Source organism: Grus americana, chromosome Z (genome assembly GCF_028858705.1).
Source record: "Grus americana isolate bGruAme1 chromosome Z, bGruAme1.mat, whole genome shotgun sequence".
In the NCBI taxonomy this organism is placed as follows: Eukaryota; Metazoa; Chordata; class Aves; order Gruiformes; family Gruidae; genus Grus; species Grus americana.
Window position 1 is genome coordinate 80,813,920 of NC_072891.1, and position 26,770 is coordinate 80,840,689.

Genomic DNA, 26,770 nt, shown 5'->3' on the forward strand with positions numbered 1-26,770 from the left:
GAAAGTCAGTACAGCTCTAGATTTGTATACAGAGATAGATGAAAGCCTTGAAGTCTCTGGCAAATTTCTCTTTTAGTTGTCAGGGCATCCTGCCTCCTTGCCACACACCTTGTTTTCTTAGAAATTATTTATATAGATAAAAGGTGTGTTTGTTCTCCTGTGGTGTTACCTCATTTTCCCTTTCTGTGCTTCTTGCAATCACACTTTAATGTTTTGAGATCAGATGAGCTGAACATAGTATAAGTTGGTATTTCACTAAAAGTATCAAGGTGACCAGTTCAAATTATATTTATTTTGCTGAGTGGTGTCCCTGTCCACATTAAGGGGTAGTTTTGTGCTGAAATGAGTTACTGTGATTGAAAAAATTCATCTTTGGTCAGTGTACAAAGAACCAAACCCTGCAGTATTTTCAGTACATAGTTCATATGCAGAGAGTATGGATATTTGAGAAGTCCTGGCAGTCCGGCGAAGTTCCCACCAACTGGAGAAGGGGAAACATAACCCCCATTTTTAAGAAGGGAAAAAAGGAAGACCCAGGGAACTACAGGCCGGTCAGTCTCACCTCCGTGCCTGGCAAGATTATGGAGCAGACCCTCCTGGAGACTATGCTCATGCACATGGAAGATAAGGAGGTGACTGGTGACACCCAACACGGCTTCACTAAGGGCAAATCGTGCCTGACAAAGTTGGTGACCTTCTATGGTGGGGTTACAGCATTGGTGGATAAGGGAAGAGCAACTGACATCATCTACCTGGACTTGTGCAAGGCATTTGACACTGTCCCGCACGACATCCTTGTCTCTAAATTGGAGAGACATGGATTGGATGGATGGACCACTCGGTGGATAAGGAATTGGCTGGATGGTCGCACTCAAAGAGTTGTGGTCAACGGCTCAATGTCCAAGTGGAGAACGGTGACGAGTGGCGTTCCTCAGGGGTCGGTACTGGGACCGGCACTGTTCAACATCTTTGTCGGTGACATGGACAGTGGGATCGAGTGCACCCTCAGCAAGTTTGCTGACGACACCAAGCTGTGTGGTGTGGTCGACACGCTGGAGGGAAGGGATGCCATGCAGAGGGACCTTGACAGGCTGGAGAGGTGGGCCCATGTGAACCACATGAAGTTCAACAAGGCCAAGTGCAAGGTCCTGCACGTGGGTCGGTGCAATCCCAAGCATGACTATAGGCTGGGCGAGGAATGGATTGAGAGCAGCCCTGAGGAGAAGGACTTGGGGGTATTGATTGATGAGAAGCTCAACATGAGCCGGCAGTGTGCGCTTGCAGCCCAGAAAGCCAACCGTGTCCTGGGCTGCATCAAAAGCAGTGTGACCAGCAGGTCGAGGGAGGTGATCCTGCCCCTCTACTCCGCTCTGGTGAGACCCCACCCGGAGTACTGCATCCAGCTCTGGGGTTCCCAGGACAAGAAGGACATGGAGCTGTTGGAGAGAGTCCAGAGGAGGGCCACAAAGATGATCAGAGGGCTGGAGCACCTCTCTTATGAGGATGGGCTGAGAGAGTTGGGGTTGTTCAGCCTGGAGAAGAGAAGGTTCTGGGGAGACCTTATAGCAGCCTTCCAGTACCTGAAGGGCCTACAGGAAAGCTGGTGAGGGACTGTTTATCAGGGAGTGTAGTGACAGGACAAGGGGGAATGGGTTTAAGCTGAAGGAGGGTTGATTTAGATTAGATGTTAGAAAGAAATTCTTTACTGTTAGAGTGGTGAGGCCCTGGAACAGATTGCCCAGAGAGGTTGTGGCTGCCCCTGGCTCCCTGGCAGTGTTCAAGGCCAGGTTGGATGGGGCTTTGGGCAACCTGGTCTAGTGGAGGGTGTCCCTGCCCGCAGCAGGGGGGTTGGAACTAGATGGGCTTTAAGGTCCCTTCCAGCCCAAACCATTCTAGTACTCTATGATTCTATGATATGTCCCTCCTCTACTGTCTGATCCTGCAGTTCTCAAGTGATGCTAAAGTATTTGGTGTGTCCTAAGGAAAGGATACAGTTTTCTGAAGCACTGAAAACACTGGAGAACCTAAATCTTATGGTTTAGGCACTTGGGAACAAAGCTCTGATAGCTTTTAGTGAGTCTGAAAGCATAGATAGATCACATAGGTAGAGTGATCCTGCAAGCATAATGCATGAACAGGTTTGTAAACCTATTTAAGAAAGGCAGTAGGAAAGAACATATCTGACTTTCTGTGCTGCTTTTCCTTCCATCAGGGGCAGGCAGGAGTAGGGCTGTTCAACTACTTGAATTATAATGAAGAGAATAATCCTGTCTCTTAGCAATACTATTCTGTGTGCTGCTGCTATGGGATTTATTCAGTTTCAACCCTAGCACTTCATGGGACACATGCATCTGTTGTACAATCAGTACAACTGAGTGTATTTTGTAAAAAGTCTGATTATATCTTTTAGTTTGAGCATTTTGTTGAATTTATTCTTGAGGTTTTTAGCCACATATTCTGTGCAGATTTCCAGCTCTTATGGACTGTATTTGCACCTCTTTGTAATACTCAGCACCCTTTTGGGGTTTCTGTCTGCCACTCTCCTGCACCACACACTAACAGTGGTCAGCCAGGTGAAGCCCAGGGTCTTTCTTTCAGGGGTGCGTCAGTTAAATCCATTGTGTTCCTTATTTGTCTAGACTGAGTAGAAGTGTGTTCTCTGCACTTGGGGAAGTTTCACCTCTTTGAATCTTACTGCAGGTTCCTGCTACCAGGAGCATTGCTTTTAGTAGGATTATGATAGCCAAGTTAAAACTAGTGGAATGAGATTCCATCCAAAGTCCTTTCTTTTTTCTTAAATGCAGAAGATCCTAGTGTGCACAATTACAGAAAAAAACTTGACACCTCTGAGCTCTCGGGCAGCTTGAAGCAAGTGCTTTCAGAGAAGGCTAATAAGTTTGAGGCCTATTAGTGTAAGGGACCCCACTGACAACACTAAGGAAGAATAAACTTAGAAAAGAAGAAAAAGAGCAAAATGTTTTATCTGTCCACTACAGAAAAAAAAGGAAAAAAAACCCCACAAAACCACCCACAAAACCCAGCCACGCTGGTGCTAAGATATACTCTGTTCTGGTCTTCTTCGGAAGAGGTCTTTTTTCACACCTTCCCCCCAGTTATATGCTAGGGACATTGCTTAGTGAGATGCCTGAAGGCGAAGACTTGTCAGAATTCACGGGGATGTTGTTTTGCAATTATGGTCTGCTGTTGCCTAAATTTCTCCTGGAGATTTAACTTCACTGGAATGCCACCAAAGATTCTTTCCTTTCTGAAGCTCCTTCTATGAAAGCTGTGGCTGGTGGCAGAAAAAAATTCTGTAAATTCATCCATTTAAACCTCACTCACGCCAACATGAACGCAAGTTTGTGCCTTGTCTGCTTCCAGTGATTTTAACAATGCATCAACAGGATGTAGAGTGGAAAAACTAATGAAAACCAAGTACTGTCTGCATTGCTGCATATGCATTATGCTATATGCATCCCCTTAGCTGATTTATTACCTTCACATTTTGCTCTGTAGGTTAAATTAAGTCCTTATCTCCTGAATTAGTTGTTTTCTTTCAGCTTAAAATGTTATTCCTTCTCACATGATGGACTGACATAAAGACAGTTTAATATGACAGAAAAGGAAGAGAATAACAATAATAATGATAAAAGAATATACAAAACAAATGATGCACAGCACAGTTGCTCACCACCTGCAGACCACTGATGCCCAGCTACTTCCCGAGCCACGGTCTAAGCCCCTGGCCAGCTTCGCCCAAGTTATATGCTGACCATGATGTCATATGGTATGGAATATCCCTTTGGTCACTTGGAGTCAGCTGTCCTGGCTCTTTGTGCACACCCAGCCTACTTGCTGGCCAGGTGGTTTTAGAAGCCGAAAAGTCCTTGACTTGGTGTAAACATTGCCTAGCAACAACCAAAACATCAATGTTATCAACATTATTCTCATCCTAAATCCAAAACACAGCACTAACCAGCTGCTAGGAAGAAAATTAACTCTGTCCCTGCTGAAACCAGGACAGTAGGTTTGACGTAACTTTTTTACATGAATTTTTTTGCACTGGTTTGATAATCCCTAACAGACTCTGTAACAGTTTTCATTCACTTAATTGTGAAACCCATTGCAAATATTTTTTGTTATCTAGAAAAGTTATGCTGTGTGGTTGATTTCCAAAGTTTAAGGCTTCAGGGAGAAAAGTTAAATTTTCAAAACTTTTCCTACTTTTTTCTAATACTGTTAAGAAAATGCTTTGTCTTATTACTTGGCTAATTTCCTTGAAATGTTGAATTGTGGAATGAGGTTTTGCTTAAACAGCTCCAGACCATGCAAGTATTGTGTTAATGTGGATGATTTTAGGAGGAGTAAACTGTGTTCCAGTAAAAATACGGCAATAAAATTTGCAACCTACGATTCTTCTTTGATCATTTAGATTCTTTGGGATTTGATTCCCAGCATTGCAAATTGGGTCAGTAATTGATAGTTCATTGTACTGCCATATAATTCATGTTTTTTGCAAAACCACAGCAGAGGCATGACTGCCTCCTGGCTAGGGTGAAAGGACCGATTAGGCAACAGGAACTTTGGATCACTGAACTGCTTCTTCATGCTGGGCTCTCACACTCTTGGCAGAGTCCAAAGTCGGAGGAGTTTGTAATCCTTGCTCAGCTGTTTGTGCACCAACAGTAAGGGACTATACTGTAGGAGACAGTATCAAAGGGGAGGACAGTAGAAAATGAGGTATGTGGACCAAAACCAGAAGGAATAGGGAAGGAAGTTTGTTCATTGACAGGAATCGTTATAAAATCAGTCAATCAGCTGTTTCATGTGAAGTGCTGAAAAATTAATGCTAGTGCAGGCTGACAGCATTGGATTTCAACTGTATATGGGAGCATGGATGGAAAGGAGGCAAAACTGCTTAGTCCTTGGACCTGCGGTAAAGGCAGGCGTGTTTCTGAAGGCGTTTCCTGCCTGTTGCTGCCTGCTGTGTTTGCAGTCATCCTCGCGCCGTATGGAGGATGTGTACTGGGAGGGGAAAACAGAAGTGTGAACAGGAGATCCTGATTATTCGCTGAAATGCCTCTATAAAAAAGTCAAGCCAACACGATACCCTTATGGAAAATTAACGCCAACTAATCCAACTGAGTTTAAAATGTGATCTGTCTTTATTTCAATGATAATCCCCTTAATCAAAAGCCTTCATTTCTTACAATGTCATCAGTACAATGAGACACTGTTTACTAGTCTAAGGAAATAGTTCTGTCTTTAGAATCAGTTTTTTGTGTAGGAAATCTGCCACAGTCACATTAAAGTATTATTCCATAGAGCTGTAAACCAAGAAATAGTTTATGGTTCAAATCAAATCTGGTAAATCCCAACCTGGAATTACTCACCATTAGCTGTGTTCGTGAATGTCATTTTCCAAAATCAGTTTTGTCATTTTGGATTATTTTCTGTGCATTATGTGTCACAAGTGTTTATCTTGACAGAAACCAAGATACACTCCTCTCTGTTCTAAAATTAACTGTTTGAGTTGAAAAATAGCATGTAAGGATGAAATGCTATGATAAACATATGCAAAGTTATTTTTACGTGTCCTTTGTTGAGGTAACTGTAGTTCTCCTGGAAATTTCCATTAAACTTAAAGCCATGGCTGGCCAGATCAGAGGACTTGCTCCAATTAATATTCGTTAAACACTCCTTTAACATACAAATATAGAGAGAAAGGCATGTTTGATCATTTGGTTTTATTAGATTCTTTTAGCAAGTTTCCAGCAGCACAGAAATTCAAGCCTAGGTGATTAATGTACTGAAACAATTAGCCTTAAGTAAAAGATTGTCTCAGAAAAGGCTTTTTATTCATCTTGCAGTTACTGGTTTAATATTTACCTCTAGACTCTCCTTAGTGTATTCACCCAGAAATACGAGTTCAACTGTATGACAGAAACTGAAAAAGCTGATAATAAAGACTGTCCTGTCACAGCAGCAAACAGGACGACTCATCTGCTCCCTACTCTGACAAGACTCTTCAAAAACAAACTTCAGATGGTGCTTAATATCTGTAATTTTTCTCTGGCAAACATATAAAATAAATATCTGTCTTTCCTTGATGTGTTAAGACAGTTTCTGCTCTACAGTGATATATCTGGTGTATTTTAAAGGCAAATATTAATGGCTTTGTTCTACGATGGGGAGGACACTTTTAGCTCCTCGGGTGCAAAGGAGAATATAATCTGCATTTCACCTTTTGAAAATACCAAACTAAGCTTTAAATGTTCATTTTACTAAAAATGATTACTTGCTGTTACATTCAGATGGATTTCAGACCCACTGAGAGACACACCTGAGTGGCACAAGAGATGAGAGGGGCTGACATTGGGTATTGGTAACAACTTCAGTGCTGCACTGAGCAAGATGCAAGTGCTTCATCAAATTAAATCCTGTGTGGGGTTTTTTGTCTATCCCCTGCAGAACAGATCATGTCTGGCCCAGGTGCAGTATGTTGCAATATTCATTAGTATTGGATGCAAGACTTATGCTGAACAGTGTCACATACCATTCTAGTTTGTAAGCCTTTTTTAATGTCTCTTCCCAAAAATTAGAGATTTAAATTTGTGGAAGACCTAACAACTTTCTGACAATCTATGTGGTTAATCTCTAAAGCAGTCATGTCTAAGAAAGACCAGAGTGCCACTGGTGACAGGAACACTGTACAATAAATTTCAGGAAGGGCAGTAAAGGTTGCTAACCATTTTTTCTGTCACAAATAGGAAAAATGCTGTATGTGGGCGAGTATAATTAGGTCATTGGTTTATGAACCCAAAGCCCTAGTTTCCCAACGTTTCTTAAAATTAACATGGATATATATTTAATATGTAGCTTTGATTTGGCTGAAAAACATAGCTAGAAAATTCCCAACTGGCTATGCATATAAATAGCTTCATAGACATAGATTATTCCAAGGAGGGTTAGCAAGAATATATCCTCATGAAATTTGCTCAGTAACCTCCAACTTCAGATACCGTGAGACTGTCAGGCTTTAAAATACACCCTTAGTGCTACATAGGTCCCTGAATGGCTGTCATGTAGGGGACAAGTTCAAGGGGTCTGTGGACCCCAGTTAGCTCCTTGGACTTCTTGTGGAGCTAGGACATTGCAAGATGCGATGACTGCGGGAGCCCAGAGGCTGCGAGGGTGGCTGAGGAGTTACTTGGCAAACTGACTTCAGGATGTGTTGGAAGAGTCTGTTTCCAAATCTCCTGTTTAAGGTTGTTTTATTTTTCCCTTGAATGGTAGGGTTGGAATCTGGCCTTGCAAAATAGTCATTAGTGCAGCATGCATTACTTATCATTGTGGGGTTTTGCAATAACAGTCTTACCAGGACTCTTCTCTATATGATTTTTCCCAGTAGTCTTTTCAACAGACATCTTGACAAATCTTTGTGCTAGGGTTGCCATGCTCCTTGAGGGTGTGTTTATTCCCAGGACTGGGTTTTTGATTAATTTTTTTTTTTCCAGAAGATTCTCTTAATTTCCTATAGCATAAAGAAGCACTATTAACACATTAACTCAGCAAACCCTTTAGTGTTTCTGGGACTTGCTTCTCCATTAAGGGAGTTCACGTTTGGAAAGGTTTGCAATACATCATCCGTTGGAGGTTCTGCTACAGTGTGGTGTACATAACCTTTGAAAACTGTTCCTGCCACCAAAAGCTGCCTATGCTGTAGCTGGCCCAGACCCAGCTTCTCCTGATTTGGACCCAGACTGGGTTTATGCCAGCCAGCTACTGTGTTCCTTTTCCCGTCAGAGGCAGCACTTGGATTTTGCCATTTGGACTGCTGGACAATGAGGGTGGAAGCAATAAATGAAATTCATGGAGAGGCACAGTGGGAAAATAGGTGGTTTTGGCACTTGTTTGGGACAAGCTGCATATGCCACTGCAGCTTAGACACACATGTGCAATGTGACTATTCTCAACCTGTGCCAATAACAACTTGCTTTTACTGCATAGCATGACATCTGCTCACCTCTCTCCAGCAGCCACCTTCAGTTTGCCAGTGACAGCCTCTCTATAAATGTGATTTTCATCCAAACTTGTATTGCTTTGAGTGGTCCTCAGGAGACCCATACATTTCTCTCCTTCACCGGGTTTGTAACACTTCAATTTTTAATCTTTGTACATATTAGCATTGAAGTAGGGACGGGTGGGATATTGCTGGTGCCGGCAAAAACAAACGGAGTCCACGGAGCAGCCAGGAGCTATTTTGGGTGAGGCAGAGCAGCGTCCCGGTGGTGTCTGCTAGTGAGCCTTGGGGTGGAAGGCATCCCATGGGTCTCCTAAGGGGCTTGTGTGCCTCTGTGGCTGCTTTTACCTTCTCCAGATTATGGGGTGGAGAGAGGGGGGAGCCCCAAAGGCCGTTCACGCAACAATGCAATACTGCACAGGATAATTTAACCTTTTTTTTCTCTCTTTTTTTTTTTTTCCCCCCTAAGGCATTTTAGCAGCACAGTGGTTCATCATCTTCAAGCCTTGTGGAGTCAAGTCAGCTCCGGTGAGGCAGGACAGTATCTGTGAGGGAATTTGAATCACCTGGGTTTTTTGCTTTAAAGAGAAGTGTCTTTGGATTCATTATTCCCTTTATTGATTTAATTCTAGCTGTTCGCCTCATATTGATCTGGACTGCTCACCAGAGAGAGTTTCACTAGGGCTTTTGTCTTTTCAGCCAACAATTAAAAGAAAAAACCTTTGAATTAAGCATCATCTGTAAGAAGTGCTTTCTAGGAATGGCTAGTTTTATCACACCTTTGTTGCTTAATTTGTGATTGCTGGCATGTAGTAAACACACAGAAGTGCTGAGAATGAATGACTCAATATGATAAAGTGGTAACTTTCCTCCCTGCCCCTGCCCCCAAGGCTTCATTCCTTTTTTGATCCAAACTTCAAAAGAATTGTCCTGAGTGTTCATGTTATCCCATTTTTCATCCGTCTGTAAAAGAGAGGTCGCTGTTTTTTTCCCCTCTCATTTCTGAAAACAGTAATACAGAAATGTTACCGGAGGTATATCCTTTCATGATTTTCTGCTGTTTAAAGGCTTGAGAAGAACTGGGTAGTTTTGATAAGCCTCCAGTCCAATTCCAAGCCTTCTGAATCTGCTTATTTTTGTAATGCTGGGAACAGCTCTAGGATGCTTACAGAAAGTGAAATAACATCTTACTATACCAATTCTGTCTGGGAACGTGAGTGTTTCTTTCTGCCTTGGTTTAGCAGCAGCTTTAGTAATCAAATAGGAGTTTTATTCTTTGTATCTTGTCTACCAACTCTTTCTTCTGTCTGTTGAGCACTTCCAGTTATGAAGAGAGATTCAGTTAAATATGCCTATCTGTTCACTAGACTGTTCTGCAGGGAAGAGCAGAAGCAGTTTAAGTCCAAAGAGCCTCCCTTTATGTAGGTATAGGCATCTTATCTGTGAGCAGCAAATGATACTATGCTTATCAGTTGCTTTTATATTTATTGCATGTTATCCCTTGTGTCTGGGGACAACTTTATTTTAATTCAATCCCTAAACAGTCTCCTAGGCTGTAGGTTAACGCATTACTTTCTTTTTGTTCGAGATTCTTTTTTGGCTAAGAGAGGAAAGTTGGATGTCTGTTGTTTTGCTTTGTTTAGTTTTGTTTTTTAAATGCAGCAATTGTCACTAGCCAAAGTCATTAATACTAGTTTTATCAAAGTCTCAGTTGTTCTTCATATACCGTGCTGATTTATTATAGTTTGGCCACACCTCCTCTTTGCTGGAGGCAAGCAGATGTGACATAGATAGTATAGATGGCACTTCAATGCTCCTAGATCCAGAACTGGGGTTTCCTTCTGCAGTCATTCCTGCCTAGGTTATGCATCTCTGCCAGATCTCTGTCACGTTATCTATGTGGCCCGGTGCTGTACTCTCTTTCACAGAGTTTTAATGCACCTGGCTCCACAGTGAAAGAGAAAATCTTATTGCCCTCAGCATAGAATTAAAACACAAATAAAAGTGGAGTATTTCTTCCGCTGAAGTTGACTTCATGCATTGTTATTTATTGCTGTCTACTCACTGGCTGCTCTGCAAGCAGTTTAACTCCAGTTCAGGTTCACTATTGACTGACAGTTGTTGTTTCATGGAATATTTGAAACAAACAAGTAAAGTAATCTGTCTTCTGTGAAAGATCTGCCTCCTGGTTCATCCAGGCATTGTTCAGGATGATTTTCACCATCACAGGGAGCGTCCACTGAGGAGCTGAAGACTGAGTTGATGTATAGAGTTTAAGGAGCATCTGGATGATGCTCTTAGTCTTATGGCTTAGTTTTAAGTATTCCTATAAGGAGCAGGGAATTGGACTCGATAATCCTTATGGGTCCCTCCCCACTTGACATATTGTAGGGTTCAGATTCTCTAGAGCTGGTGGCACTTTCCTGTCGGTGCCGTGGGGCTAAGTCCACTGGGCATTAGAGAAAACACACATTAGGTCGCTTATTGTCAGTGCCACTGTCCATGCCATACTTGACTTTCATACAGATAGGACGTAGAATGCACCTTGTTTTGGCAGTTCAATGTTTTTTATAATCACAAAACTTGTGCGACTTGGAAGTGTGTGTAGGGCATTAGCATCAGTGATAAATGGAAGTATTCAGGCTAATGACTTATTATTATTTTATATTATTTCATTGTTTCCTCCACAATGGAACATGTCTCCAGCCTAGAAAAACAGAAAAAATTGACAAAATTTAAATGAACATGCTTCGCAGACCTCTGAAATTTCTTGCACCCAACCCCTCAAGGCCTCAAGACCCTTGTTATATTTTTTCACTGGTCATATCCAAGAGTGCAAGGCACGTCCCTCCCTGAAGACATAACATGTAATTTTATCGGTGCTTTATATAGTGTTTCAGCGTTCTGCAGTTAAGCAGTCTGTTTCCTTGGTCTTATTGCATTCTCAACAGAAAATGGCATGCAGTCTTCTTCTTCTAGAATAGAGAAAGCATAAACTCTGAAGAATTACGTTAAGCTTGAAACTTGACAGTTTGACAGTACCAAGCCCTCACTGTAATTGCTTTCATCAGTTCCCACCAGATTTAAAATGAGCTTTTATTACTGTTGCCTGAATATCTTCTTACAATTAGCAATACCAAGTATGAAAAGGTAGAATGAATTCCTTTTCTTGTGGTGGCTGGTGGAAAGCTGGTCAATAAATTATTTTAAAAGCTATATTGGTTATTAAATGCCCACACAGTTAAACAGCCTTCTCAGTTTGCTGCTTTTCTCCAAATGTCTGTCTTGTATCATGATTTTTGCAGGGATCAATATCAATTATTTTATTATTTCATTAATGTTTCTTTAAAATGTTCTCACACTTAAAAAATGTGAATGGAATCGATATGTCAGCACCTATTAATTTCTATATTGATTCTGTTGTGTGCTTTACATTGAGACAGACATTTACAATGAATGCTATGTATGTGACAGAACAATGCGGAAGCCATTACATACAAAACAAACACGCAAATATTGCCATCGAAACCCAACCAGTGAGTAGGATGCGCTTTGGGTTTGTTTCCTTGCTTCTGGTTTGTGTCAAAACCTAACAACACCGGGACAGTCTTGTTTGGTTTTTTGATCTGTCATTAGTTTTAAAAAGATAAAAAGCAATAAGATGGCCATATACTTTGGACTGTTGTCTCGCTAGTGAGTCCAGACATGTCTGGGGAAAAAAAAGCAAATAGGTTGAAAATACAGTCCACTGACCTCCTGCTATGTCTTGGGAGGCTGATGGCCGTGTGTTCTGTACAAAGAACCTATACAAAGCAAAATCAAGCCAGTGGGGAAACTCCCATCTTTTATGACTGGACCTATAATCTTTAACAGGCAAGAGTATATATGTATATGTACAATACAGTCAATTGTTATGCTACATATTGTTAGTAATAAAACTCTTCGGAAGATTCACTGGGGGATTAGGAGGGCTGCATGCCAGCAATGTCATGGAGGGAATTGCAGCTCACCCTGCACTGTACTGGAACAAGTTAAAGCAGGAACTCATCGCTCCTGAGATAAGTCCTCAGAGCTAAAGAGCTTTGTTAATTCCATGTGCAATAGTTTAAAAAGTGCCAATGACTTAGTCTAACTCTGGTCTGAAAGAAGCTGATTTTATTAAAAGGAAAGGTAAGCTAAGCTAAGCTTGAACTGAAAATCCAGGCTTCACACTGAATTCTGAAAAATTCTTTTTTTTTCCCCTAATGATAACGGAAATGCTTTTCTGTGCCAGATTTATTGGGAGGCTTTTCAAACAACCATTTTTATTTCTAATAGTGTTTAAAAGAAAAAAAACCAGCTTTTTCAAAAGACTAGGTCTTTTAAATTGTTTGCATCCATTTGTACTATCTGACCTGCTCATTCTGATCACGAGAATTCATTCCAGGGCTGAGGCAGTTATGTGCTGTGTTTCAGATGGAAACTCCTCTCTGTCTTGCTCTTTCCCTTTTTCTCCCTCTGTCTCTTTTGCAAAGATACCTATTTCAGACAGAATCAAGATTCAAGTTGTTAAAACTGTCACAGTCGTACCTAACCGAAGACAGAGACTTTCCTGTGATGTTGGACTATAAACCTACTATAGATTCTTACCTTTTTCTCTGGAAAGGAAAAAATGGAGACATCAGACAAGGTGTACCTAAAAATGTGCTTTACTCTTTTCCTGTTTCCCAGTACTTTAGTGTGGATAAAACCAGATGGGTTTCCAATAAGTGGACCTGTTACCAATAAGCCAAGGCACAGGTGTAATTGCATTTTCAGTGACTTATCTGTATATCATACTGGGTTGTTTCACACAGGCAGCTTTTGTTTCACATGTACGCCATTATTCTACTCTGATTGACATCCGCCTTCTCCTAATAAAGTCCCAATTGCCCACCTGCATGGTGGTCCCTTTTCTGTTAATGCATTTGTAAGATAAAAAAATCCTTTAGAGCACTGTGCTGAAACTCACAAAAAGTCAAACTATCTAAATTTGTCAGTGGTGCAGCACCAGCACAATTACCAAGGCTCTCTGCAGATTAAAAGTTTGTGGTTTGAATGCTGGTTTGAACTAGAACAGCACAAGAAAACTTTGGTGGAGGTACTTCAGGTTTATACTAACATATCACAACTGAAGATAAAATCTGGCTTAGGCTGTGTAACTGAAACAGCTTTGTAAAGAAAATTACTGTACATTGGGATCTAATAAATTTTGTCATGTTTTCCCCCTTTTCATTGTATTCTGTTTTCTGCTCTGTTTTTCCTATTCTTATGTGTTACCTGTGGAGATCCTTTGGGATTTCGGGAATATTAGAAGTTTACATGGGCTCAGGGGAGCAGGGCCATTTTGTGAAAGAGAAATGTCCTGAATGTTACTGAACACAGAAATTAACCCTGGCTCAGGGAGCCTGTGATCTGCAAATGGTTGGGCGCTGGAAAAGCACCTCATACTCTTTGAAGAGCATCTGCTCTTGGCTGCTGTTAGAGAAGGGGTTCTGGGCAACATTGCATTGACCCAAGGACAGCTGTTCCCACACTGCAGAGGTCTGGTAAATTATCTTTCTCATTACCTATTTTAGATTGGTTGACATGGCCTGTTTCTTCATTGCAGGAAGGCACTGATTTCAGCACAATGCAGGTCAAGTCACAGTGACCAAAATTACTGAATGTTTTTTAGTTATGCTGTGCGTGAAATAAAACTTGCAGGTGTCCATGCCTAGTGCCAAGACAGACAGATGCTGAGCAGACTTGGAGTGTAAAGCATCAGGTGATCTCTCCAAGTATGGGTGGTGAACACGGGGGCATGGCAGTCCAAAGAAGCTTGGCTGTATGTCACCAGTATTGCACATTCTCGTGGTTGCATTTATGTGTCTGGTTAGTAGTCTTGATGGGCCTGATAATCCAGCCTCAGGTGCCTAAAGTCTATCCAGGACCCTGCTTTTAATTTCCTGATTGACTAAGTGTCTCTGAAAGCCCAGAGCCTGAGAAGAAACATCTGGTAGAGGGACATGTGGTGCATGGGCTCCCTGAAACTGCACCTATTCTTATGGAAAGGTAGTAATCAGAAATTTCCATTTAGATAACGGGGTTTGTGTCTGTCTTTCAGCTTGCCATGCTCGTTAATTCATGCCTTGTAACTCCTGTCCATTGGTCGTCTCGGTTCCTTTCTCAAAACCAAGATGGGTGGCCCGCTAATGCAGAGACAGGTCTTGACTGGTGGGTGTTCTGGGCTGCCCTCCCTTCCACCTTTGGGGACAGATCTGCAGCAATCCCAGCTCAGTCACGGCCAGTTGCGGTATGACTGCTGCTGGTTTAGCACCAGTTAAGTCTCCGACCTTCACTGCCGTAAGGTTGGGGGAGGTCCACGCGTGCATGACTAAGCTGAGTCTGTCCCTTGATCCTGATATAACATGTATGCAAACTGTTCTGCCAGGAAAGGAAATGTCTGAAATTTAAGGGCTAAAGAATCTTTCTGTGAATTTGACCATTTACGGAAATAAAAAGTAGAGAGGCTTATTAGGAAGAAAAACCCACTTTATATAAGAATTTTTGTGAAAGAAACACACAGGGCCAGTCCCCTCCTTTTGGTTAGTTGGAGTTTTGTTGTTTTTGGAGGTAGTACAACCTTTCTTAAAAATCTTACAGTCTAGACTCTTTTGCAGCATTTACCCAAGTAATGACTTGGCTATTTGGTCTATTGTTAAACGTTCCTGGTAAAGTACTTATTGCAGATATTGCTGCTTAGACAGACCCTGAGAGCTCGAATGGATGGAGACCACTTGGGGTTTTGGAGGAGAAAAAATTACTTTTGAAGCCTGCTGTACAGGGTGCCTTACAGCTATTGCATCATGAGCTGCAGATGGTTCCTGCTTCATATAGTAATAGAAGATATATTTTGAAAGTGGCTTCTTTGCCGAATAGACATTTTGATGGATGGGCTTTCTAAAGGGAGGATGGTTAAAACATGTTAACCACATGTTCAAAGTAAAAAAGAAGTATTATTAGTGAGTTAAGAAGTTCAGGAGTCAGGGTCTGAAGACATATACATATACATATACATTTGCTTTATGCACCCCAAAGTAAGTAATATGGTTGGCATTAGGTGGACAAAGTCAATGTCTGTTCTCTACCCTGGGTGAGGAGATGCCTCAAGGATGGGTAAGGTATGATGAAAATGCAGAGGAGAAAAACTTCAATTTTAGCCAGAAAACACTGCTGTTGCAGTGTGCAGCTCTGTTCTGTCTCAGCCAACTGTACCTATTTATACTTTTTCCCTTGTGTTTTCAAAGGGCTGGATGCTCTGTCCTCTCTTCTTTTTTTTTCCATTTTCTTTTTTTTTTTTTTTTTTGGTACTGCTGTTTGAACATGTTTGAGCTCTCACAGATGTCACTGTAGGCAGGTATTTGATCTTAAATATCAAAGGTTTGATCTTATTTTAGAAAAGTATGAATGAATTCAGATCTGTGGCTGGGGAGGCAGCAGGAGGAACATAGGAAAAGTTGAACGGGAGTTAAGAGACAGCAGAAAGGAAAGCACAGTTTTCAGTACTGAAACAATTTTATGTTCAATAGAGACCTATTAGATACTTATTAGAGGAGGGAAAAAAAAGCTCATTATACTTTATCTGCTCTACCTTAACTTGCAAATTGAAACCTGCTCCCAGTTTATTCAATTCACTGCTCCGAGATTTATTAAGAACTCACTGCTGCTCTAAGTGCATTTTGTCGTTAGAAAATACATACATAAATCATATCCATATACTGTACTGATCCAAAGTGGTTTTCTGCAATAAGCCGATTAAAGTGAACGATCCAAAACCTGCTGAGGAGATCTGTGGGTAATAGGTAATCTGGGCAGTAATAGGTTTCTGCTGGTGCCCAGGTATATGTGTACAAATTGTTCAGCGGGGAGAAAGAATTTGCTTAATTCAGTCATAGGAGTTTTTAAAAGATAATTTTTAAGATTATGTCTGTGGATTCTCCTACATCCTTCTGAGAAGAGGATGTTTTTAGCTATACCTAGTAATGTAGTAAAGGTATCAGAGTCTAGTCTACTATTAAGAGGGAACTTTTAATCGTATGAATGCTGGACTAATCTGTTTTTCCTCAAGTATATTTTAAATTTTATTAATTTGTGAAGTTTGTGTTTTATTCTGTAGCAGTCAAGGCTACCCCAGAGAGCTGCAAGGTGAGGCCATGGTTAAGGAGGCTTTGTAAGCATGTGCTTAACTTTAAGCAAGTGCTTAGCTCCTGGTGAAGTCATTAGGATTTAAACAGCCACTCAGAGCCTCAGTATTGGAAAGGAGTGAAAAAGATGTGGAACATCTGAAGCACAATCTAGGTTTTAGGATTGCTGGATTTTCCTCCAGTTAAATGCTCTTATTTTTGTGATTTGACTCAATGTGGTTTTGCAGTTGTAGCTGCCACCTCCAGGCTTCAGATTTTCTGATGGAAAACCTGTCCCTCCACACTCCACCGCAACAGCTACCTTGACCCCTTCTGTCCTCGGGGACAGCAGATGGAGGAACACGAGGACATACATTTCCTACGCAAGAAATTGGTTCAGGGATTTTTATTTGCCCGCTTAGATGGCTGGCTACTGTTTATGATCATCCTGAGGGGATAAGAAAGGGTTAGGAAGGGAAAGCAGCTCCAGGGTTTGACAGCCTGGAAAAGGGTTATGACACAATTTAGCCGGCGCTGGTGTTATATAAATGTATATGTGATAAATAGTGCTTAACGACTATGAGAAATGGCTTCTAGCATTTGCCAATAAATTTGCAATGTACTGGATTTATGAAAGACCTTGACAAAATTCCTAAACAAACTAAGTTTTCCTTTACTCTATACTCTTGTAGTTATGATTAAGAGATTTGTGTTTTTTTCCCAGTGAAGGCAGTGGTGCTAGTATGTTCCTCAAAGTGAATGTGGTCTAGTTTATTTAAGCAAGAAGGAGTTTAAGTGGAAATGAGCCACAGAAATGTGTGCCACTTGTCTAAAACAAACATGTTTTAGGCTTTTCCTTATAAGTGACATCTATTATTACATTTTTAAGTAGATTTTTGTTAGTAAGCATCTGCAAGTACATTTAATCAGATGAAAAGATCCGAGACTATATTTATATTACTAAACCAGAATTTCTTTTTAAATGAGGACCTGCACCTCTGCCAACTGAAGTTAATTGGGAATTTGCAACCAAATGGATACAAGTCCCTAAAAAAGTACTGTCAGCATTGTTCATTTACATGACGTGTTGTCTGTGCAGCCATTTTAGACATTACATATGGTTGTCTGAGGATCTTCAGACCATCTGTTTTGTAGTACTAAATAAGTAGAGTGGATGATTAATAATGTTGAGAACTGATCTAGACCAGTCATTGAAAGTTATATCAATATTAAAAGTTATATCAGTAAGAGATATATGAGTGTCTTCTCAGCGTAGCAGATTTGTTCGCAAGTTTGTTCTTGCTGCAATCACTATATCAATTTCTGTGATGTTTAAGGGATTCCCAGTTCACTTTGTCCTTCTGAAGGATTCCAGGGATATATAAAGAAAAAAACTTGTATAAGCATAAATCAAAATTATCCCTCATTTGATAGTTTCTAGTTCTAGAGAACAAAGAGTGGCGCTTGCAAGAACTTAACAAAGAGTTTAGCAATTGTCCTGTTTTTTGAAGTTTTGCTTTAAGTTTTGTTTATTGAGGGAATTCCAGACTTATCTTACTGCACAGTGGTCGCGATGAATGCAAGTGCTGTTGCAGCTTGGCTTTCAGCCAGAGGTGAAAGCTTATTAAGAAACATTGATTCTCTGGCTGAACATTAAATTTGTGGTTGCTGCATTGAAAATATTTTTCATTAACTGTGTAATTGAACAAGCTTATTATTAATATTATTATCTGCCTGCTGACCTTAACTGAGACTAGACTTTTTGCTTAATACACTGAGTGCAGGAGAATGCCACGCATGGAAGGTTCTCCAAGAGGGATGGAGACAATATCCCTTAAGCTAGAAATCATTCTTTTCAGCTATTTCTTGAGTATTTTTCTCTAGACTCTGTGAATTTGTGTTGGGGCCAGGTACAGCTTGTGCTCTGATGATCTCTGACACCACCGCTCTCTTCAGATGATTGAAATTGGCAGAAAAATTTTCAGTTTCTTCACTAACATAACTTTGGGAAAAGTCCATCAACTGTAATTTCAGATCATGAAGGTGATTGTATCCAGCAAGTTCTTCATGACTTGCTGGGGTTTACATTTTGCAAGATCAATTAGAAATACATGGGTTTGTTTTCTTATTATTTCTAGGAATAAATACCAGAGTAGACTATATCTGGAATTTGAGTACTCATAATACTGCCAAAACCTAAAACAAATTATTGAATTTCATTTTCCATTTTAAATTGAATTAAAAAGAAAAATGCCTTTATAATTTACCTTATAGTCACTGTAGCATTTCTGTAAAAGGGGATATCATTGTATCTTTAATCACATGTAGTTTCAATTTAGTTTACTTACATTCATAATATTTGACTTTAAAGAGGTCTGTCTGCACATTGTGTTCTTGATGCATCTATTCATGTAAGAGGCTTTTCCTCCTCCTCCATTACATCGTTTCTTTTTCTTTTCATGGCTGAACTTTGCTCTTTTTGGCCAGTAGCCATAGGCAGCCAATATGATGTCTCCCAAGAGCTCACACCACGGGGCATCGGTTGTTCAAGGCCAAGGTTTTATGTATAGCCATGAGCTTTACTCAAAGCTCCTTTCATAATCCTTCCTTAATAACGATGGCTGATGAGTACCTTTCTTCAGAGGACTTTGTGTGAAGATGATGTCTATACAGCCAAGACAGCAGATTGCTGATAAATCAAAGAATCCAAGTTTTTCTTTCAGGGTGGACTAAAAGTACAATCTCTGGAGCACAAATGTTGCTGAGCTTTTGCCCCATCAGTCGCAATGCGAGCATTTGTTAGTGTTTGAGGTGCCTCACCTTTGTTCCTATGTTAATACTGTAATGGCTACCGATTCTCTGTTTATGAGCTGCTGCTGCCATCTATTTTTATGATACCAAAGGAAGTATATATCGGATTATATCCTCTGTTAATGTCTACTCATGGTATTAAGCCTTCATTTTTTTCAGATTAATGACGAAAATGAACCATTAAATGAAGATAAGGAAAGATATACACACTGAGAAATTGAGCCTTTTCCTAAAACACTGCTACACATCTTCTAGGGGAGCTGAAATGTCCTCTCTTAATAAAGTGCCAGCTTTTGAATGGAACTGGCTATTGTAATTACTAAAAATTGAGGAAAATAATGCAATCGTCCAAGGACACAAGTATGCCTCCTAGATTACTAAAGTTTCTTGGGAAACTTTTATAGCTATGTTAATTTACAAGGGTATTTCTCTTTTCAGATCCCATGAGAGTTGCTTGAGAACAAAAACTTGAGTAAAATCATAACCACAGCATGCTGGGCTGGCTATACAAGCATAGCTAAGTGTGACAACCTTTCACCCTTCCAGTAGAAGTACCTCAAGATGAGCAGTTGTGCTGATGTTGCAGCCTCTGACCTGATTTTTCCTCCAGCACAGCTACAACTTTTTTGATCTTTTTGCCACTACAAAACACTTTTTAATTGTCATTTGTAGCAGTCACAAAGGAGGTTATTTTCTGCTTCATACTGCTTCACAAACATTATCTCGTGGAACTGGCCATCTATTGCAGCAGGAACGGTGTTGTGCGGATCTTCTCTGGGGTCTGTATGAAATCAGGAATAATTCATCACAAGAAACTAATGGGAGTGGTCCATCTGTCCTACTGCAAAGGAACGTGTTGCATTTTCTCCCGAGCTATGCAAAGCCATCACCCTGCATGGCCTTGAGTTTCTGTGCCATGTTGTTAAGTACTAAAGTGTTGCATGTCTTCTGTTTTTTCTTATGGCTCTTCCTCAGCTGTGGAAAGAAATATCAAGTAATGTAACCACTTTCTTCCAAATCTTGGGCCAGAATCTCAGCTGGTGTAAGTCAGCAGAGCTCCACTGACATTATTAGTGCTCCAGTGATTCACACCAGCTGTGGATCTGGTCTTCTGTCTCAATTTATGAAGGGCTTGAACTAAATGTCAGGAAATATGAAATGATCTCTTATAGTCAGCAGTTCTCCAGATGTGTTAATGGAGTTTAAGTTTACCAAAAGGCAAGACTTCAAAAAGTGATCCAACAGAAGAATAAACTTTCGAGAAGAATGCCTTACTTACAGGCTTTTTGGCAAGAGATGACTATACAACTCACTGCAATTTAAAGAAATTAACTCAGTTATGCATCAGGATATGGTAATACAGCTTCAGCGAGAATCCAAGTTTCAAAATAATTTCACAGCACAAAGCAAGTTGTTGGCATTCAGTGAATAATTGCCATGCAAATAGGAATCATCAAGTCTTAAAACCAAAATTACGTTGCTTATGAACTTCATGTAAAGAGCCTAATGCTTCCACTTTTCAAGTGTAGTTGGGTTTATTCACAGGCGTGGTATTACAGCTTTTGGAGATTAAATGAGGACCATGTTGTTACAAAAACACAGAAGCTTAATCTAGCTGTGTAATGTTAAAACTCAACAGTGGCGTCTAGATGTGATCTCATGTGTAGTGTTGAAAACAATTATTTTAGCCAATGAGGATAAAGTAGTTGTTGACATAGCTTAAGCACTGTCAGGCTTACTTTTCAAAATTAGAAAATGCTGTAATAGGTGAAACCCCAAAGTCAACAAATGTGGGGTCTCAGAAGTCTTTTAATCTTATATGCTTAGTCTTATATTCCTATATGGCATATGAGCATATGCTCTAAAAAAACCTTCCAGTACCTGAAATAGCCTGTGGGGTTCAGGTTCTTCAGAGAGTACAGAGTTCTTCACAGTCTAATTTATTTGCTGATGAGACCTTTCAGAATTAATTAAAGTGATCAGTGTGTGGCCCCACACTGTGTGATTTGCATATGATCTCACTGGACACTTAATGCCTTAGGTAGACCTAGAAAGGTAAAAGAACAACACACCTTCAATAAATAAACTTCAGCATGACACTGCGTTGGGGTATGCTACCTATATGGAAAAACAAAACAAAACGGGGTACAAATAAGTTGATTGCTAGCAATCAGAACAGCATGGATCCTGCTGACCAGAGGTCTTTGGCTAAGGGTCTGACTCTGGCAGGTTTGTTTCACAGTTAGTCCAAGTGACTTTTGACGAGACACACATCTGTCTGGATGTCACTGTGTACCAAAAGGAAAAAAAAAATGCTTGGACACAATTTATTCAGACCTGAAGGAAAGCGTTTTGGAAGAGTTCACAGAGAAAGCTAGTTAGACTTCCAGAGAAAGTAATTATCATAATCTGAATATGCCAGTACATTGAATTTAAAATGGTTTACAGAACTGGAGTGATGGATAGAGTGATGAGGAAACCCTTCTGAATACTGAAGAGCTCTTAAGAAGTGACAGCATCCCAGACTCAGCATTTACTGGGCTTTTGCTGATTCCCCAGGATCATGGGGGGCTCCACCTCGAAATGAAAATTATTCCCCAGGTCCATGGCAGGAAACATCGTAGTGAGAACTCTGAACCTCCAAGGGCTTGACAAACTTGAAGTGTGAGAGGCTATGAATCACACAGTGGCTGGGGTCTTAGGAAGCTCATTGAATTTTGAAGACTGCAGTGTTTTTATAAAAGCTTTTGTTCCCTAGAGATTTCTAGGTCGAAGTTCTGGAAAACTTGGTTCTGAATCTCTTTGAAACCACATCTGAAAATTAAAAAAAAATTGCTGAATTTCTCTGACTCTATTGGTTCTACAGTGTGGAGCAGTTGAAGGCAAATGCTTGAATTAGTCTGAAAATTAAGATTGCTTTTGCATACCTCGTTGCACTAAGCCTTCATATGGCAGTATTTGAGAGTAACACTTTCCATCACTTCTGTCTCGTTCTTCCCATCCTGGTGGCTGATGTGTTGGCCTTGGTAATATATGAATTTTTCACCTTCTGTCAGGATTACACGAGTGGAATATACCTGGGCATGAAGCCATCAACCTTTATGAAACTCCAGCCAGTCCAAAATCCTACAATACAAGCACATCAGGTCTGCTCCCTGCTTCCTACACCGATTCCCTACAGCATACTGAGCCAAGAGTAAGAGATTACATCTTATTTGCAAAGCAGCTAGTGATATCGACCTGGAATAGCTTGTCACCAAAAACACCCATATCTGCGATTGGTAATTCTCCTCTTAAAGCTCGTAGAATAAAGTTGTCTGTGCAGGATTCAGAGATTTTATGTGGATTCAGCCTATACACATAAGATTAATTCCTGCAGGGATCAGAAGCTGTTGCAAATGCCACTGGTTTTGGAAACACAAGATACCTTCTTTGCCTTCCCAGGCATAAATGCAGAGCAGTCTCTTCCAGAATGGTGTCTCGGAGAGAGAGGAGGGACAGTGAACATGGCTTTTAGCAAATGCCAGGAGCTCATACAGCCAAGAGACATTTAAATGATCTACGTTGATGAGGATAGTCGAAGGAGTTCTAAAAGGGCTAATCGATGCAGAGTAGCATGTTATTCAATGTAATGGATGTCTGATTCAGGCGTGAAGTTTTCAGGTAGGACTCTGTGGTGTCCAGCTCTCTGAGGGCAAACCCACACCTTGGCATACACGTATCAGTCAATGGTGAGTGCTTCTGTTTGCATACGTTTGTAGCAAATGTAAACATAACATATGTACAGGGGAAGGCCAGGAATTTGAAAGTCCCTGAGTACCTGGATTCATGTATTATGGAAGGATTTTCTTAATTTGCTTTTGTTTTATTCTGCTCTACTCTTTGGAGAAAGGCTTACGCCTTCGGGGCATGGACCTTTGAGACAACTGAGTCTGATTCTTCGTATGCCTCCATGTCAAACTGATGGACAACAGACACATGCTTAGCACCAAGGAAAAAATAAAGAGCAGTTAACAGAGCATCATCCTGTGCAGTAGTGGAAGAGCAGATTCTTTGTGTGTTTTCTGCTTTTGTTCTGCCCTCCCCAGCTCTCCATGTGGAAATTGTGGATGAAATGGTGGGCTGGGTTTGGTTGGTACAGAGTTAATTTTCTTCACAGTAGCTAGTATGGGTCCATGTGTTGGATCTGTGCTGGACACAGTGTCGGTAACACCGGGATGTTTCTGTTCCTGCTGAGCAGTGCTCACACAGAGCCAAGGCCTCTTCTGCTCCTCACACCACCCCACCAGCGAGTGGGCTGGGGGTGCACAAGGAGTTGGGAGGGGACACAGCCGGGACAGCTGACCCCAGTGACCACAGGGATATTCCACACCATGTGACGTCATGCTCAGCATATAAAGCTGGTAGGAAAGATGAAGGAAGGGGAGGATGTTCAGAGTGATGGCGTTTGTCTCCCCAAGTCACCGTTACACATGATGGAGCCCTGCTTTCCTGGAGATGGCTGAACACCTGCCTGCCCATGGGCAGTGGTGAATGAATTCCGTGGTTTGCTTTGCTTGTGTGTGCGGCTTTTGCTTTACCTATTAAACTGTCTTTATCTCAACCCATGAGTTTTCTCACTTTCACTCTTCAGATTCTCTGCCCCATCCCGCTGCGGGGAGCGAGTAAGCAGCTGCGTGGTTCTTAGCTGCTGGCTGGGGCAAAACCACAACAAATGGTCATTCTCAGTGTCCTAAAAACTGTAACAAAATAGCTGAAGCCTTGACATTTATAAGCTGAATTTCATCAGTTTGTTTTTCCATTGCCATCTCAGCAAGTAATTAGGTCTTACAAAAAGCACTTTTCTCTTACATGTAACCTTAACAAAAAGCTCAAAATACACTATTAAATGGTTACCTTGGTGGTGTATATGTTGGAATTGTTTGTATCTAAATTTGTTTCAAATCTCTTTGTTTTATATTTCCAGACTTGATCTGGCCTCACAGAAGACATCAGGCAAGCAGTCCCTGGATGTGATGTCTCTCGAAACATTGGAAAACACTTGTGAGCCGGAGGACCTCTTTGATGACATCTAGCTATGTGCTGGCTGAGAAACTGAGAGACTGGCATTTCTAATAGAGATACGCTATAAAACTAAAAGGCTTTGTTATAGCTGAAATCTTTACTCTGAGGTGGTATTTGATGATGTATTGCTCTAATCCTCTTGCACTGCACTTGTCCCCATTGTTCACTACGCAGTTGTAGACCCTCGGCTTGCTAAGCATGATTTGTGACAGCCTTGAAATCAGTTTAGCCTCCGTGTAGATCTTTTATCATCTGTGTACGGGGAAGGAGAGCACCATCACAGCATTTTTGCATCCTAACAGTCTCTGGCTGATGATTGTATCCAGGATCGACTGGTTTCCAGATGTCCGCAGAGAATAAGTCACGGGTAAAGAAGATTAAGGCTAACACTATACTTACCTTAGATACTGCACCTTTCTTGAGAAGCTCAGCTAAGATGTGGTCTAGCTTTAACTGAGATATAGCTTCCTAAACTGTGAGTTTAGAATTATATCTTCTGATGTGAGGCATCCGAAAAAATGTCCTTTCACTTTTTACTTAAAGGCTCTCTGCAGCATTATGCATTAGAAGGTATTCTTGCTTTTGGGAGCTTATAAAATAAATATTGACTCTCTTTTAACCTTCTGTAGAAAACTATAGCCTTTAAAATTGTAATTTTTAATACTGTGTCATTTTTCTTAAGGTGATTTATAAAAAAATAAAATGCATTCTAAAAATACCTCAATTTTGTTTTTATTTGCTTAGACAGTCTTTGAGTAAAGGGACTAGTTAGTTAGAAAAGTGTGTTAATGCATGAACTTTTCCTGTCCAGAGCCGATGCATTTATTTAAAGCTTTAGCAAAGAAAAAGTTAGCTACATATATGTACCTTCAGCGGTCAAAAGCAAGTGTACAGAACTAAGCACGCACATCAAGTTTCTGCTTTGTGATTTTAAGAGCCTGAATCAAGTCTTGTTTGAGGCAGAGGGAGACAGTTCTTCTGTCTCAGAAAGGATGTGATCCAATAAGGGTTTTAAACATGTGAGTAATCTCATTGAAGTCAACGGGACCATGCAACATAGTCCTGTGTCTGTGCTCCATGGCTTGCAATGGCCCTTGGAAGCTACTTGGTATTTTTGAAATGGCGACTTATTTAGGCCCTGATTTTGCCAAAATTCAATCCTATATTTAACTAAAAGCGTCCATGACAGTATTTGCAGGATCCTCATTTAAAAACCTACATGAGGATCTGGGAATATTATATTTAAGCATTCCTTTCTGAAAAACATGGTCACAGCTTTTAAAATTCACAAAGGGCTTTGGGACAATGTTATAAATCACACAGTAAAAACATGAATGGCCAACATATTTTGCTTGCTACAAAGGCTTTGTGCCTGAGAAATGACAGGACCACAAAAGACCTATTCATACACCCATTAATAGACATTGCCTGATTTAAAATCTTCCAGCGCTGATCTGACAATGCTTTCAGCAAAAGCTTGTATATAGTTTCAGTTTTAATGTGAAAATGTTCCATGACTTAAGCCAACATACAAGAGCTTGGTTTAATTGTGCCTGCAGCAGAAAATGAAGGTAAATGGAGCTGAACATCCCGCAAAACTCTGCTTTCAAGAAACTCTTGGTTTCTAATAGTAAAATGTTGCTATATAAATAGGAAATGTTACACACATTTGGCGGATGGAATAAAGTCTGTCAAAATGTTTATTCTTTTCTTTTTTTTTTTGAGGTTTATAGAATCAAGCCTGGAGTTGAGCAGAAAATTACGTGATGGTGGATACATACCTTAGACTGTGTGAGCACAGGTGTGTTGTCTAGTTAGGGTAGCCATGGTATGGAGCCAGTTTCCGGTCAGCTGACACTGTTTGTATACACAGGGACACCTCCTCTCCCCTTGAAGCCTTCTTACAATGTGTCAGCCTCCACAACCATGTGAGAATGTTAGCAAAATGCTCCTTTCTGGAGATTTATGTGAGAAACTATAGCTGTTCTGCCAGTAAGGTTCCATTTTGCAGTTGAGTTTGAAGAGGAAAGACCCACCAAAATGAGCACAAATTACCTGTGAGAGCAGAGGTAGTATTGCAAAGCTGCAGAAAATCAGTGAAACTTCTTTGTGATGCATATTTGTCCACAAGAAGTGGTGAAATCCACTTTATCCTCAAACTCAGTCATCTCAATGCATTGAAATAGACTCGATGGCCTTCACTGACCAAGCCAAGTAAAATCTGTTTCAAACTAACCTGTGATGTTTGGGAAGGGAACTCAGTAATAACGCCTCATAACTTTTTTTTTTAAGCCCACTAAATTAATGATACTCAGTGCTGCTTGGTTAAGCCTCCGAGAAAAGCTGGGATCTTTGCTGTCCCTCCGTGCCAGGCGAGTTCCTGCTGCAGGGGCTTTCCAAAGCTTGCAGAGCCGAAGGGTTCCCTTGTGAGTCAACAGACAGTGCTCCTATTCATATATGAAATATAACGTTCACCTGTTTCACAATGGCATAACATCTCCTAGTTTATGTTCATGCTGTGATCCACCATAATCCCTGGAACCTTCCATGCAGAGTTACTGGGTAGTCACTTGCTTTTCCTTCTCTGTTTGTGCAGCTGACTAACTGGCATTTAACCGTATTGACTTGCATCCCATTTTTGTTAGCTGATTTCTCCAGTTTGTCAAGATGATTCTGAATGCTCATTCTT

General features: G+C 40.7%; 1 protein-coding gene across 1 annotated transcript in view; it reads left to right on the top strand.

The window, feature by feature from the left end:
* XRCC4 (X-ray repair cross complementing 4) overlaps positions 1-24,797 on the top strand; it is a 188,499-nt gene extending 163,702 nt beyond the window's left edge. Inside the window, exon 8 of the mRNA XM_054809592.1 lies at positions 23,984-24,797. Coding sequence (XP_054665567.1) covers positions 23,984-24,092 — 109 coding nt within the window. The 3' untranslated portion in view covers positions 24,093-24,797. The remainder of the gene's footprint in view (positions 1-23,983) is intronic.
* The last annotated feature ends 1,973 nt before the right edge of the window (positions 24,798-26,770 follow it).